Source organism: Primulina huaijiensis, chromosome 13 (genome assembly GCF_012295235.1).
Source record: "Primulina huaijiensis isolate GDHJ02 chromosome 13, ASM1229523v2, whole genome shotgun sequence".
In the NCBI taxonomy this organism is placed as follows: Eukaryota; Viridiplantae; Streptophyta; class Magnoliopsida; order Lamiales; family Gesneriaceae; genus Primulina; species Primulina huaijiensis.
Genome location: NC_133318.1, coordinates 17762472 through 17778367, shown reverse-complemented (window position 1 = coordinate 17778367; position 15896 = coordinate 17762472). Strand labels below are relative to the sequence as shown.

At 34.1% G+C, this 15896-nt stretch overlaps 2 protein-coding genes across 2 annotated transcripts; both read right to left on the bottom strand.

Moving 5' to 3' along the window:
- Window positions 1-3741: 3741 nt before the first annotated feature.
- Window positions 3742-7980, bottom strand: LOC140991625 (heparanase-like protein 3). The gene is made up of 9 exons (XM_073461704.1): window positions 7288-7980; window positions 6264-6300; window positions 5980-6163; window positions 5741-5889; window positions 5411-5641; window positions 5144-5333; window positions 4925-5050; window positions 4394-4493; window positions 3742-4297 (listed from the first exon to the last, which is right to left on the bottom strand). The coding sequence occupies exons 1-9, from the start codon at window positions 7543-7545 to the stop codon at window positions 3926-3928; spliced, it is 1647 nt and encodes a 548-aa protein (XP_073317805.1). The 5' UTR covers window positions 7546-7980; the 3' UTR covers window positions 3742-3925.
- Window positions 7981-10374: 2394 nt separating this feature from the next.
- Window positions 10375-14969, bottom strand: LOC140991930 (ubiquitin C-terminal hydrolase 22-like). The gene is made up of 3 exons (XM_073462105.1): window positions 13915-14969; window positions 12973-13097; window positions 10375-11477 (listed from the first exon to the last, which is right to left on the bottom strand). The coding sequence occupies exons 1-3, from the start codon at window positions 14799-14801 to the stop codon at window positions 10705-10707; spliced, it is 1785 nt and encodes a 594-aa protein (XP_073318206.1). The 5' UTR covers window positions 14802-14969; the 3' UTR covers window positions 10375-10704.
- Window positions 14970-15896: the final 927 nt, after the last annotated feature.

Genomic DNA, 15896 nt, shown 5'->3' with positions numbered 1-15896 from the left:
TGTAAAACTCATTATTTGGGGTGACCACTTCGCGTGACCTGATTCTCACACGCCTTATTAAACCCCTTTCTCATGGAAAATGCAATTCATTTTTCGTCTTTTATATCTGTCTCTTTGAAATTTCGGCCAACTATCAAGTTTTAGTCATATATTTTTTAATTTTTGGTTATTGAAGTTAATCTGATACAAGTGAGTGTGACTGTCAATGTTATGCAGCTAAGAAACAAAAATAACTTACTGATACTGAAATTTGACATTATCAAAAGATAAAATAGTTTGATATACATTATCAAAATTTATTACAAGTTTTCCTCTGATTTAATTTTAACATATCCTATCTCTCTCGTTGGTTTCTTATCGATAGGGTGGGCATGGGTCGGATTTTTCAGTTTTGGGTTTATTTGGATTTCTGATATATTATTTTTGTAACCAAATCCGAACCTGAACCTGATACTCTTTTATTTGAGGTTAGGGTCGTGCTCGAGTCGAATATTATCCAGTTTATAATATACATAGATATATTTTCTATCCGAATGGATTATGCCCCGGTTGGGACCTAAAATACCTAACCCAAATGCTAATTCACACTTGCACATTAGTAAATCTTGGTACACGATAGCTCAAAAAGAAATTATTGGTACTTGATCAATATGAAAATTTAATTTAAATATAAAAAAAAATAAAATAATTATCGTTAGAATAGAATATGAAACATGCTATTAACAAAAAGAATGGTGATACAGATACATCATGTGATAACCTTGTCCCACATCTGAAAAATCAAAGATTTAAAATGAGTTTATAATGGCTTACAATGGACTTCTATAGCAACTTGGGTTAATCATTTTCGTAAAGCGAGGACGAATACGAAGTAGTTGCTATAGGGGCCTATTGTGCAGTCACGCAGGCGCGGGCCCGGGCTCGGGGCGTGACACATCAAATATGTGTACATCAATTCTTACACTCATATCTAAGGAGGTAAACAAGCTGAGTCAAGCCTAGCCATACCAGGCTCGGGCTCGGCTCATTTAAGTTATTTATAGTCTCAAGCTCGATTCAAAATTTTATCATGAGACTTGAGCTTAGCTCGTTTGAAATTAATAAACTCGTGAATGCCTTGAGCTCGGTTTGTTGATAGTTCATTTATCATGTTTAATGAGTCTGACTCGAACTCGGTTCGTTAAGCGGACTCATTTTTACGCTCGTTAAACAAGCTCATTTTTGCGCTCGTTAAACAAGATCATTTTCGAGCTCGTCGAGCATTCTTAATTACCCAAAAGTCCGGCTAAAATATGAGAATTTAAGGGGATATGCTTCTCATTTTATACTCTTTCACTCAAATATCTATGTGAAACAATGCAAGTTGTCTTCCCATGCTTGAGTTATGTACACTTACTGTCCAACAAACTAGCCGAGCTCGAGCTCGCGAATATGCTCACGAGCTTAAAAGCCAAATATCCTCAAGCTTGAGCACGAGCTCGAGTTCGACTCGATATGCTTAACGAACAATCTCAAGCGAGCTTTACTGAGTTGAACTCTGAATAGCTCACGGCTACTTGGTTACATCCCTACTCATATATGAAAAGACCAAACTACCACTAAAAACCAAACAGACAACTCATTTTTCTTGAAGNTTCTTTTTACTGCGCTACTAGATTTGTACTTTTAAGTTCAACATCCCAAATAAAAAAAAAATTAACATGTTACAGAATTCTTACAAATCTCATCATTCACATGTATTTTTTTCACACCATGGTCAATTCATCTAAGTTCAAGAAGAGAAAAAATGTTCATTCATCTTTCAAGTGAAATATGTTAATATAATTGATATACAAAAAATGAACTAATGTATTGTGATATGTCAATTTATTTAATATTTTATTTTGGGATCATAACACTCTCTCTAAACAAACTGAAACTAAAATTATGGAATTTAAATTTTCTTTCAAAAGAAAGAGAAAATTCTTTTAACCAAAATCTCTCAATATATTGAATAAAAATATCACAATATAATGGTTGTAAATATCAATTTATCGCTATATGGATATACTTTTAGTATTTTTATATATATATAATTTACTATGAAAATTTTAATTTGACCCCTAAAATATTAGTCAACAGTCAACACTCAACCCGAGTTGATGCAAAATTAGTTCGTTTACATTTGAATTCTCCTCGTGTTAGCCAAAAACCCACTGCTACGTAACTCCGATTCTTTATGTTAACGTTTGAAATTTCACAAAAACATTTACTTTTATTTCGTTTCCCAATATACTTGAAAGATTCTTTCTTAATTCAAGGAAACACGATAGTTATTTGAAATTGTTTTTTTTTTTTAAATATCATTGATTTGGTCCTCTCTTTTAAACCATAGAATTTTGTAGAGTAGGTCTCTTGTGAGACGGTCTCACGAATCTTTATCTGTGAGACGGGTCAACCCTACCGATATTCACAATAAAAAGTAATACTCTTAGCATAAAAAGTAATATTTTTTCATTGATGACCCAATTAAGAGATCTGTCTCACAAAATACGACTCGTGAGACCGTCTCACACAAGTTTTTGCCTTCAAGAAATACGAAAAAACTTCTTTCCTCTCAATTATAGGGTTTTTTTTCTTCTTTTTTTTTTATCTTAAATACATAGTCCGGTTTCTACGTTTATTCGCATTTTTTTCTTGGTTTTACTATATATCTCTGTTAACTATGATTTAAAAAACGTGCAATCATTTTTTCTAATAATTTTTTAAATCCATGTGAAAAAACAAATAAGTCTATATAGGGTTTTTTTATAATTAATGTAAAAATAAAAAAAATTCAAAAATAATTTTAAATTTTTTTTTTCAAAACTACTTTAATCCGCGCTTACAAAACGCGTACGCTCGTCCACGTATATTATTATTATTATTTTGTGATGGACACTCTTATTATTTTGTGATGGGCACTCGTTCACGTAAGCTTATTATTATGATTATTTATTATTATTATAAATAATTAATTTAATTCGAATATATTATTATTTATTATAATTTTTAATTATTAATTTAATTCGAAAGAAAAATATAAAATATAAATATTTATAATATATGTTAATTATTAAGGAGAATAAAAATAGTAGTCTTTCATCAATACACCAATAAGATGTTTAACTTTAGCATATATTATCGATAAAACTTACATTGAATTACAATATTTTCATTCTATTCGTAAATGTACATTGTTTATTTTCTATTTAAGCTATTATTATTAATTGAATTTCATCACAACATTAAAATAAAATATTAATCACAACATAAAAATAAAATATTAAAATATTATACAAGTAATTATTAATGCTTGCTTGCTTCCTTCACTGTTGGCATTCTCGTTTTTATAGATTTATTTATTTAATAAATCTATTAATAATAATAAACCCATTATATATATATCAGCCTTCAATTGAAAAGCTACAGGGATATATATATATACACACACACACACACATGTATGCTAGTTCTTTGTTCAAGTTCTAACTATGTTGAAATCATGTCTTAATTTTAGCACGGCATACTAATTACGCGTTGAAGCTTACTTATCATGGCTGATTTATTTGTCACAGACTCAAATTCTTCCTAATGGGACCGATTAGTTTACAAAAACTAATGAAATTTTAATTAATTTGTACTAATAATTATGGTGAATAATTCTTCATTAATTTCATTCTGTATTATTAAGAAATGGGCTATGTTTTTAAAAAATTTCAAAAAAATTTCAAAAACAAGAAGTGAATGATAGCTTTAACCACTTAATTGTGTTTGACTTGATATTATTTTGAGAGGAAAAACAAATTATATTGGAAACCTATGCCTTCTTTTCCACTGAAACCAATCACCTAAATGGGGAATACAACATATGCATCATCGAGTTTTGTATGAATGCTTATACAACCTACCCACATGCTTGGATGGCAACATTAGGCAAGTGAACAAACACAATGGAGTAAGGAGCAAGAGTCATTGGCTCTGATGAATTGAAGAATGCCGGTTCCATGGCAGGTATAGCACCCGATGAATCAACGGTTAACGCCTTCCCATTCAGCAAAACGGTCTGGCTTTGTATATTTCCGTCCATTGGGGTTAGATGGTATTCTTCTCTTTTTGCTACAGATGCTTGTTTATCATGAGGCAACAATGTCACCTTGGATCTGTGTTTGTGATGCCTGTGCCTTCTGTTCACTTGCATTGACGTTCCACTGAAGTTGAGTTCTGCCTGGACTGTTGTGTTCCTGTCTAGATTTATCAGTAGTAAAGTAACACCTCGCTGAACAAAAGATAAATGACAGTGTTAGGTCGATTGCTAGCAATGTAAATTTAGGGTCGATTTCAGGGTAGAGGTACTTGGATAAGTCAAACATACCGATTGTTTTGAACAATGGGCATAAGCACGGATCATGTTGGTCCCCGTGAAGTTTGTTGACAAAACGTATCTCCCCATAAGGCGGTGCCAAAGAAGTGCGCTGCGAGAAGGCCGACAGGTTGTTAGCAATCAAGAAAGGATGAACAATTAATTAAGTTTGATCAAGCTTCAAATATCTTGAAAAGTTGCACCAGCTATAGCTGTAAGATCAAGGTATTGAACATATATCAGTTTCAAAATATATGCAGGCGCTGGTATGAAGATATCTGCAATTATCGTAAACTTTTTATAGCCAACCAAATAAAAAATAGTGAAATTATGAAAATTCTTTTCATTAGAATTTTATTTTTTTTCCCGCAAAATTTTGAAAATTTCAGAATATCCTTGAAATTTTGGTGGATTTTTTTTTTTTTTTAACACGAGCAGGAAAGCTAGAATTTCATTTTAGTAGGTTGGAAAATCCGGAGTTCAGAATTTTGAAAGGAAATTTAAAAATTAAAGTACATGAATGCAGGTATACTTTCATTTCACCTGTAATAATCTGGATTTGGATTAAAGGTGGTGGTGTTAAGTAAACCATAGTTGCCACCAATCAACGACTGCCTACAATATGTCTTTGTATCGTGAGCAGATGCCATTCCCAATTGATTCAGGTACCTATTATATAATCACCGAACCAAATACATCAATCAGCTATAAGCAGCTATATGGTACGAGAATTTTCCGGTTGCAAACAATATATGGGATTACCAGAAACTGAACATGAATGCGTTCGTTACTTTATCACGTCCACTATTATACGCTCCTCCAGACTCACCTACCCAAGCAACGGCTGAGGTCCCAGAGCTGTTCACTATGCTCTGGAGTCTTGGAAAATCATCTCCTCCAGAATCAAGAATAGATGGATTGAGAATCCTATCCATAAGGTGCTCGTCGCTGCCTACAAATACAGTGGGTGATTAAATCTTATTTTTTGTTAAAATCATCACTTTTGATGTTCTTAGCAAGATTTAGTACCTGGGCCTAGATTGTATATATGATGAGTGATTGCATTTAGAGATCCATTTGTTTTAGCTATGTATTGTTGGAACCATCCGGCATCAAAGAATCCTCCAGGACCAATGGTTAGTGGCTTGAGACTAGTCTCCTTGTAAATATCTTGAATTAAATTGTATAGAACGACCGTATCAGCAGCATATTGATCCACAGAAATTCCAACCCCAACACCGCTCCCACTCAGCTCGTTCCCTGACAAGAAAAAAGGCATGTTGACAAACTTTTCAGATTATATAAATGCTTCTGATAAAATATCTCATTAATTTGACCATAAATTGCGAGGATTCTTACCAAGTTCCCAACCGAAAATATCATAACCTTTCTTGACAGTGTAACGAATGAGAGAGGCAGCATTAGTAGGATCCCAAGGACCAGTTGCAGTATTATCTCGCTGTATTGATTTCCCATTAAGTGCATTTAATCCAAAAATTATAAGAGCCCTGAATTGAACTCATAAAAAGTAGTAGCAACTTTTAATACTAGCATGATTTTCTTAATTATTGAAATTCAAACCAAAGTTATGTTCTTACCCAGATTGATTAAAGAAGGAATTTAGCTCATCCCATCTAGCCAATGGAAGGCACCCTTCGGTGAAACCGAACAAAACAGATGGGTTCTTGGTGAATGAATTGCAGGTCTTCGGATTATCTTCCGTTTGATATATGACTTTGTCTTGCAATGTTCCACCCAATCTGATCTTTAATGGTGAAAAAGCTACATGATCATGTAAAAGAATAAAGTTAATATCCCATCATTTTGATTGAAAAGTGCAGGAAAACGTGCAATTACTTATTTCATGTTAATGAATCCATACCTCGTACTGCATTTAAGAGAACGACATTCTTGAGATCCTGCACTCAGAAACATGAAAATCCTTGCATAAGGCATGTTTGTTCATGATCTTCACATCAAAAAGCTCTTAGTATATAAACAATAAGTTTCGCAATGGAGAAATTTCGGATGGCAAAGTTTATTTTTTTCACGGAATTGTTAGAACTCTGTCCTTATTCTTTATGAAACAAATTAAATTAATTTTTCAAGACAGAATAATTTACTGGTTCAACATCATCTCACATCCATGAATCACAAGACAAACTCAATGGGGAGAGGTGTGATTTCCCTAGAATAAAAAACAATTGCATATTTCATGATGAGGTCCTCAAGATACATTTGTCACAAGCTATAGATATCTTGTATTCTTGTTTGCTCTGCGGTTGCTTAGTTTTGAATAATTGGACGTTCTCTTTCACCAAACTGTACCAAATTTTTACCAAACCAAAGATCTTATCCAACCAAATATTTTGATTCAAAAAGTGGTGGAGCCACATTTGAAGCAGGGTTGGAAATTATGGATTATCCCTGTCATGATAACCCCTAATTTTTTTATTTTTTTTTCAAGAAAAAACCTCTCAATCTTAGCTTGATATTGTGTTTTTGTACTCCAAAGGATTAATTAAAAACTTTAATGTCGGTCCGGCTCCACCCTTGGCCACCAGAGCTTAACAGAAACAGAGAAAAGCACAGAAATAATGAATTTTAAAGCCTCAAGAACATAAGATAGTGATTTCTTCCAATCATAAATAAAACAATGATAACCATCAATTACTACCCATCAAATTCAATCATGTCAAATGACACACACAAATACAAAGATATAACAAGTTTGCAGATGCATGCGGACCAAGGATTCGGAAAGCGGGGGAAAATCTCAGCTGTGGAAGCGAAACTTGAGTTTTCCAAAACATAGCATGCCAAAATTGAGATTTTTCTCGATCACCCCTCTCTGTGCGCCTAGTAAACATGGGACAATGATGAAGAAAACATATGAGAAAACATACCAAATTCAACAAAGAAACGTGACCCCAACTGCAAGTCCCATAATCACATTTCTCAGGTGGCCACCAGTCCAACGTAGCGCATATAAAATCCTTATCCGTCTTAGCAATGGGGCTTCTCCCATCCACGAAAACTCTTCCCTCCACAGTCACATCAGCATTCACATCACAAATTAAGCTAAAACACAACAAACACACAACAATACACCAACCCTTTTGCAGAAAAGAGTAGCCCATTTCTGAGGCATCAACAGAAAGCATCAACAACTCTGCTTAAATACCCAGTTACATGGCCTCGTTAAAAACAAGAAAGATTGCAAATTTAGAGGTTTAAAATGTGCAAAAGATGCTTTTTGGCCATTAAAGGTAACTCAAAAGATTTATATAGCAAGAAGTCAAGAATTTGGATGAATTATCTCACTCCCATCCTATAACCTATTTATATATACAGATGAATGAAAAGCAAATGAAACATTGAATGAGATGATACAGCACACCACTATCCAAGAAAATGTTCAACAAAAATTCTATGTGGATCCTGTGGTGAAATGAATTTCAAGATTTAGGTGAGGCTCTTGGGTGTATCTAATACATTTCAAAACAACTTATCTATATCTATATCTATATCTATTTACACGGTAATTGTGGTTCGTTGAAGGTGGGTCCATTTCACATGTTCTTTGCCTCTGGTAAGCAACAAAGCATTGTTGAAGAGTAGGGGGAAAGATAATAAGGATGTCGAAATTCGAGAGTCGTCAAGTGTTTTTGTCTGTGGGGACACACTATCTTTTAATTAATTGTTTTTTAAGGAAACTATTATCTAATTTGACAGTTGAGATTGGGCTATGTTCATTTAATATTATCGTAGAGTCATAAATTATATTTTAAAAAATATATAGTAACAAATAAATAATATTAATGATTGAAACAATATTATCACACGCCATTATTACTCAGAGTTAAAGATAAATTTGTATTTTTTTCGTCTCAAATATATAAGTTTTATTTTTATTTTTTCGTGTTATTTACGTAGTAAATTTTTCATGAGATGTTATCTTATATTTAGTGGTATTTTTCTATTCTTTTAATAATATATTCATGTTTAATTTGTATTCTTGTAACTAATTTAGTGCAAAAACTTACGTGAGACGGTCTCACGAGTCTATTTTGTTAGACGGATCTCTTATTTGGGTCATACATGAAAAAGTATTACTTTTTATTGTGATAGTATTACTTTTTATTGTGAAAATTGGTAAGGTTAATACGTCTCACAGATAAAGATTCGTGAGACCGTCTCACAAGAGACATACTCCTAATTTAGTTGTCTCGGAGATCTATTAAATAAAGATGAAATAGAAAGTTTGTTTAGTATAGTTTTTTTTCCCATTATATTTTAAATCTGTTCGGAAAAACAATCAAGTTTATGTATTTTTGATAAATAGAGTACTTTAAAGAAGACATAATCATGTGAAAAAAGATCGTGGTGGATGCTTTATTTTTTTTATCAAATAATTGATCATAAAATGTAAGGTAGAGGTTATCGAAGAAAAGGAAAAATGATTTTAGAAAAAGACAAAAACTTGTGTGAAACGGTCTCATGGGTCGTATTTTGTCAGACGGATCTCTTATTTGGGTCATCCATAAAAAAGTATTACTTTTTATGCTAAGAATATTACTTTTTATACTGAATATCGGTAGTGTTGACACGTCTAACAGATAAAGTTTAGTGAGACCGTCTCACAAAAGATATATTCTTAAAAAAATGGTAGTGCCTCAAAAACATATCTATTCCACGTTCAAAATTCTTTTAAATCTATAAAGATATATTTATCTTTACCTATCTATATCATTAAATTTTTAAATATCATTCACAATTTTAAAAAAAAAGTAAAAATTAATCAATCGGGTACTAGTTACAAATATTTATTCAACACTCTAAAGTTATTATTATAATTGTCACGTTATTATTATTTTTTTTTAGAATTATTGAATCTATCGTAAAACCAAGTTGAATGTTCACGAGACAAAAGTTTATTTGAAAACAAAAGATAACAATAAAAGCAAGATCATATCATATGCCCATTTATTAAGAAATGTGTATGAATTCCATTCTTGGCCCGATTACTTTTCAAAAAAATATATATATATTTTAGCCAAATTTCAAAAGTGAGGAAAGACATTTAAGTTTTGCATATTTTGTGTTTGGTTGGTATCCGGCCCGATCAAGTCGGGTGGTGTTAACATTAAAGTGCTTACTATTTTCTCAATATGAAATGGTTATCCATGTTTGAAATGTAAATTCTACACCTAATTTGTTTGTTGTTACCATTTAAAAAAATAAGTACTACATTTTTTGTGTATTACTATATTTAGTAGTTTTATTTTACCTAAACCGCTTGTCGGAGTTTACGTATATTAGAGTTTGGAAGAAAGTTAAGAAGAAATTTATTAATTAGTAATCCCATCTGACAGTCCAAGTGATTATAGGTTATAAACTTTTCTATCAAGAAAATACATAAATGTGCTTTGATGTAATAGAAAATTAGGTGATTGAATAATTTAAATGGAGATCGGAGTAATGAATAATGATTAACAGAGACAATCGGAAGCATTCGTATTTCATAGATTTATGAAAGACAAACAATTGCGAAAGCTTTTGCCAAATATGTTTTCATTAAACAAAAACGAATAATTGCAAAGAAGATTTTGTGGATTAATTTATAATCAATCTTTACCACTTATAGCAAGATATACCAAACGTATTCATATTAAATTAGACTTTATGTTAATTTAGAAAGTTGCCATAAAAAAATATTCCAGAAAATTTATAACTCAACTACATCTATCATCTCCCAAAATAAAAAAACCTCATCTTTTTTGAGTTTTTAAATATCATATTACTCATTATATAAACATTATTATAAAAAGATGTCGATTTAATTTTTTATATCATAATATAAACTCCACTTTTTCTACACAAAAAGTATTTAACACCATAAAGTTTTATTCGTATACAGCAATAGACTAGTCGGTAAATAATAATTCATGCCCGAATTTGACAACGTATCTAAAAGTCGTATACCAAATAATAAAGTATTAAAGCCACATACATGGAATGGCAGGTTGAATTCTTTATATGTGCAGCAATACAGGCTTTCTTGCACACGGTGTAGCTTAGCTTGGGTTGGCCGTAAAATAAACACATACAGTTAAATAAACGGAAAAGACGAAGGAAAGGAGAATAAATGAAACAAAACAGATCATTCTATTCAAATCTATTTCTGCTTTATCAAAATTTCAAAATGACAAATCTGTTGTATGATGCTCCGATAGAGATGTGCACCTAACAAGAAGAAGTAGCACGGGTTTACTGAAAATATCGACCCAGAAATGTTGGTCTAAGTTCAGGTGAGGTCCTCTTCATACGGCAAAAGTCCCATCACTCGCTCGATAGTAAAGCATTTTTTGCACATAAAACATCATGTAACCTTGAGCAGATCTTACAATGTTGTCATTGACTTGAGTTATCCATGCATCATCACACTTGTACCATTGATTGCTTAATCTAAGATATGTAACATAGTGACCGGCATCAAGTTTACCCGAGTGAGTGATGACAGCAAACAACTCAAACTCTGATGAAAATTCACTAGAAGGATCTTGCTCGTCTCCATCAAATGGGAAGATTCGGTTCCCATACCTACTTCTTAGAATTGATGATGATAGGTAAGGTGCCATGTCCATGGAGAAAGGGAATTGTAGATAGCGGTCAATTTTTTTTGACATTTTACGGATTGATGAATGCTCAAACCTTTTGATATGAAAGCAGGAGACCAAAGGAAGCTTTCTTATAGACATCTGCTTAAGAGATTCCTGCCTCACTTGACATTGCTGGCAGAAAAATTTTTGGTCAGACCCCAACCGCTCTGGTCTTGTGAAACGATCTAGACACCCCATTAATGTAGAAATGCTGAAGTTATGGCTAGTATTCATGGAATCTTTTTCACAATTGACAGAATTATTGGATTTTGTAGGTGTCGTTTTTGTGGAGACCGCCAAATTTGATTCCAAATCCAAGGAGATATCCACGCATGGATCATATGTCGTAGATGTGAAACCACAGGACGTGCACATGACATCAGATCTCAGGATCCCAGAAAACACACGGTGTGCAATACAGCAGTCTCCGCTTCCTGCACAACAGAAACAAGTGGTTACATAAACCATCGGGACAATCATTCCTACCAAAACTGTGAAACATACCCGGGAAATTAAAGCCTATCTCAGCCACAAAAAGTGAAACTGGAACAGTGATTTTATGAAGCTTGTGATTCAGGAAATGAGAGCATGCTTATTCTGCTAGTGATTCACAAGATGAAAATTTAATGTTTATCGTTAAATTTTACGACCCAAATACACGGCTTAGCAACACTTGCTAACCGAGTAGTAAGAAGGAAAGATGCTGCAGGTCATGATGGCATTCGAATCACATAAAACTAGAACTAAGAGTAAGAGTGTTCTTGAAAAGACGGTGAAGTCCACTATGAAGGAAAGGTCCAAAGAGATCCATGGCCAACACCAAAATCTTCAGATTTCTGAGACAAATGGATCTAAAATGACAGCCTACGAATAACTAACACTTTAACAACACTAGATAACCTTTTCAAAAGTGAAGACCCTGGTAGCAACAGCAAGGCTGAAGTTAACACATGAAAAATTCACGACACAAAGTTTTCTATGAAGAAACCAAGCACACCAAGGAAAGTGTAACTTACAGGAGTGAAGCAGAAGGCAAGCTTGCAATTTGAATTATTGACCCTAAATCTGACAGCACTGGTCAATTTCAATGCCTAAAGCGATGAGAAAATCTAGACCAAGATCCTGCATTTAGAAATCGTTGGTTACTCCATCTGTTAAAAGTATTTTGGCTCTCATAGATTAGAAGAGATTCTACGTTAAAGAAGAGGGGGTTGGTTGGACAAGAAGATGTTAAGAAATTTGGAGTGATGCTCTAAAAGCACAAAGTAAATGGCATGTGACAACTCTAGGTTTATTATTATATCCAACCATATCTAACATGCCTGTCCAAAGAGGAAGGAAACAAATGTCGATGGATCCTAAATTTATCAGTTGAAACCTGAAAGTATTCAACATCTCAAACGTTTTAGTTTCTTCATTAAATTTACTGGAATAAAAAACAATAAAAAAATTATGAATCTTTAAGATCGGACAGAATATACTAGGTAAGAAGAATTTTATAGCGCACAGTTATTTTGGCTTATTACTTCCAACACTTTATATTTGCACAAGATTCAAAAAAACAGGGTAAACCAGTGCTAAACTGATGGTCAATTGCCTAAGCGATGGCCAGTAAAAATTATGCCTTTCGTCGTTCTGAGAAACTTACATGAAATAGAGAACTTTAACTTAACATTTTCGTTACAAGAACCTGACGTAAGGCTACATAAGACCGTCCTAACATTAGGTCCATGATAAAGTTGAGCCATTTTCACGAGAAATCATACAGAATAGCTGTAGGACCTCAATTCTAAGAAATGCAAAGCTGTTGAGGCATGCAAGGAGAAACGAAAATTATTTGCAGCAATAGTGACTCATCCTGCTGGTTTTAGCCTCTAACCTCTAGGGATCAATCAGGAGGAGAAATTTACACTGAATTGTTGGTTTTACCTTGGGAGTGGTGCTTGCGTTTATCCTTCTGCATCTTTTCATGAATGCCTTCGAGCATGGATATGAAAAATTCATGTGCATCCTGCTGTTCATAACTTGCAAGGTTTGATGCATGCTGCCACCAGCTGCAACAAAAAATACAGCCCAATGAAGAGTTTATCCTTTTACCCAAGCTAATCAAAACTGATAAAGACATTCAACGCACATATTTCAGAGATGTGAAGGACAAACATATACGAATTGCAGCAGAAAATAAAAAAATATAGGCATAAATTATAACAAGAGTAACTACCAAATATCTGGGCCCTGGGGTATTTTATTCTTTAACATCGGTGAACTCTTTTTTTAAGAAAATGACATCTTCAAGTGTATTTGAAATACACATGAAGAGGTCATTTTTTAAAAAAAAAAGAGTTAACCGAGGTTATTTAACTAATTTCTCCCCCAAATATCTTTAGTTAAAAAAATTTAAATAGGCCAGCCTATAGATAAGGTAATTTATTTATTTTACTCAAAGACCATATAATATAAAAGAATTAGAGAAACCACAAATATTATCTGACTTTGGAAAATTTCAAATCAAATATGTACAAACTAATACACACTATTCCAGAGAAAAATCCAATTTTTACTCGATGATTAACAAACCAATATGGGGTAGATGCACCAAATCTACGAAGTCCAGGTTTCATGTTTTTTTTCCTGTCTAGTGCATCTTAATAACTAACAGTGTCTAATTTTCAGCCAAAAAATGGAAAAGAAAATGCAGCTGTCTAACTCATGACAGCCACCTTTTGGGGACGGAAATTGGTTTGCTACAAACCATGAACTATCATATAACAACCAACTGAAAAACAAACCAAAATAGTATTTAACAGCCAAACGAAATCTAATTCGTCGAGCAATGTACTGCAAACCACAATATTCAACTTAAATCCAGACCTGTATAAAAACTTTGCAGGGCTGTATGGCTTACGATCACCGGAAAATGCAGCAGAGAAGATGGCATCCAAATCACAAGCCAAACACAACTGCACATTCTTAGTTTTGCTTTTACTGCTCTCGCTCTTTCGAGTTGCGATAGTTCTATTCTCTCTCTCACAATAGAAACGATTATGCTTATCGCTCAAGAAATAATTCCTTAATGGTGGGGTATGAAGCAACGCTTGCAAAACGGAATTCATAAAACAAGTGTTCCCAAGATTGCTCAGCCCCCTCAAACCCCATGGGAGTAGACTAAAGGGCAAAGGACTTGAATTCTCCTCAATCAAAGCCTGCTCCCTGAGATCCGGCGTCCATGGTTTGTAATCAACGCGCCGCCGCTTCCGCAGATTTTCAGGCTTTGGAAAGGGCGCCACCCCCACCGAAGCGGCAACAACGGCGGCATCAAAATCCTGATCGTAGACCTGATCTCGGCACGTGCAGCAGAAGAGCTCGGCCCGATCGACATCCACCACCACCTGGTGTGACGTCTCCGCCGCGTGTTGCGCGGCATGTGAACGGCAAACGAGGGCCGCGCACGAAACGCAGGCGTAGAGGTATGGTGGCGCACGGGAGCAGGTGATACACCGGATTATTTCACCCACCCGGATAGAGGCGCGGCCGAGGGGGCGGACGCGGAGGCAGTCGTGCAGGTTGCGAAACGGATTCTGTCCAAGCTGCAGTCGAAGCTCCGACAAATGCTGACAAAAATAACTAGGCTTTTCAGCAACCGGCGCCGGATCCTTCGAATTAGGAATTGGTTTCTTGGATTTCGACAATTGGGTCTCGTGTGCATTGATCTTCCAAGAACTCCGAAGAATTTGGTGGTCTGATGATGAGGAAGACATTGGGAACAAAATGAACCCAACAATGGGTAAATCGAAAGAGTTTTGAAGCTTGATCTTGGTGAAAATGGGGATGAACCAGAGGGGGGGTTGTCTGGCTATTCTATTGACTGTACATTTTTCATGGAAGTATTTCACCCTTCTTTTGACTAGAGTACAACGATACCCTCACGTTTTGGCTTAATCACAATGAAAATTAAACAAATCTAGGGAAAATAAATGGGCATACAACGGTGATAAAGTATTTTAAATTTATTGTGCAGATAATTTGATTTGAAATTTAAGGTAAAAAGATTTTTTTTTTTTTAAACAAAATAAGAACAACGAATTTGACGAGAACGAGCTTTGGTCTAAGTGGTCACCCACTTTTCCTCTATAAATGGCTTCAGTTCGAGCCCTCCACACCCCATATTTTAGGATTTATAAAAAAAAACAACGAATTTGACATACGAATTTGATATCAAATATCTTCGAATCTTTCGATCAAAACACAACTTTACCAATTGATCATATACCATGCAAAATGTATTAAAATAATACTTTCTTCCATATATGTTATGTTTTCTTGCATTAATGTTAAAGTTATAGTGAGAAAATTTGTGTTTTAATTTGTGAACCGTTTGTGTCACTTAGTCCAGACTAAAAGCTCATAGTAGTCTACACAAGGAATAACCAAGAATCGGTTGAGTTGGTTACTCACGGTTGATCACAGACAGATCAAGATCTGTTATACCAGTGGTTGAAAGTGGAAAATAAAGAAGAGTACACAGCGGCAACTATTAATGGAAGTGACAATGGATTTTGAGGGCAGAGCATATTCTGAAATCTTCTGAAAAATGATCATCTGCTTGAGAGAGAGAGTGGACATACTGTAGAGCGATTAGGAGAATTCGAGAGAGCTTCTTTTTTGTAAATTCCGTAAGAGTTGCAGGAGTGGATTCGAAAATCACAATTGCTTTGTATATGATCAATCAAATCATCCTTGAGTAGTGTTTCATGTGGATGTAGATCGATTTAGATCGAACATAAATCCCGGTTTTGATATGTTCTTTTACTGTTTTTGTATGTGCTTGAGTTTTTTTATTCAAGATTCATTAT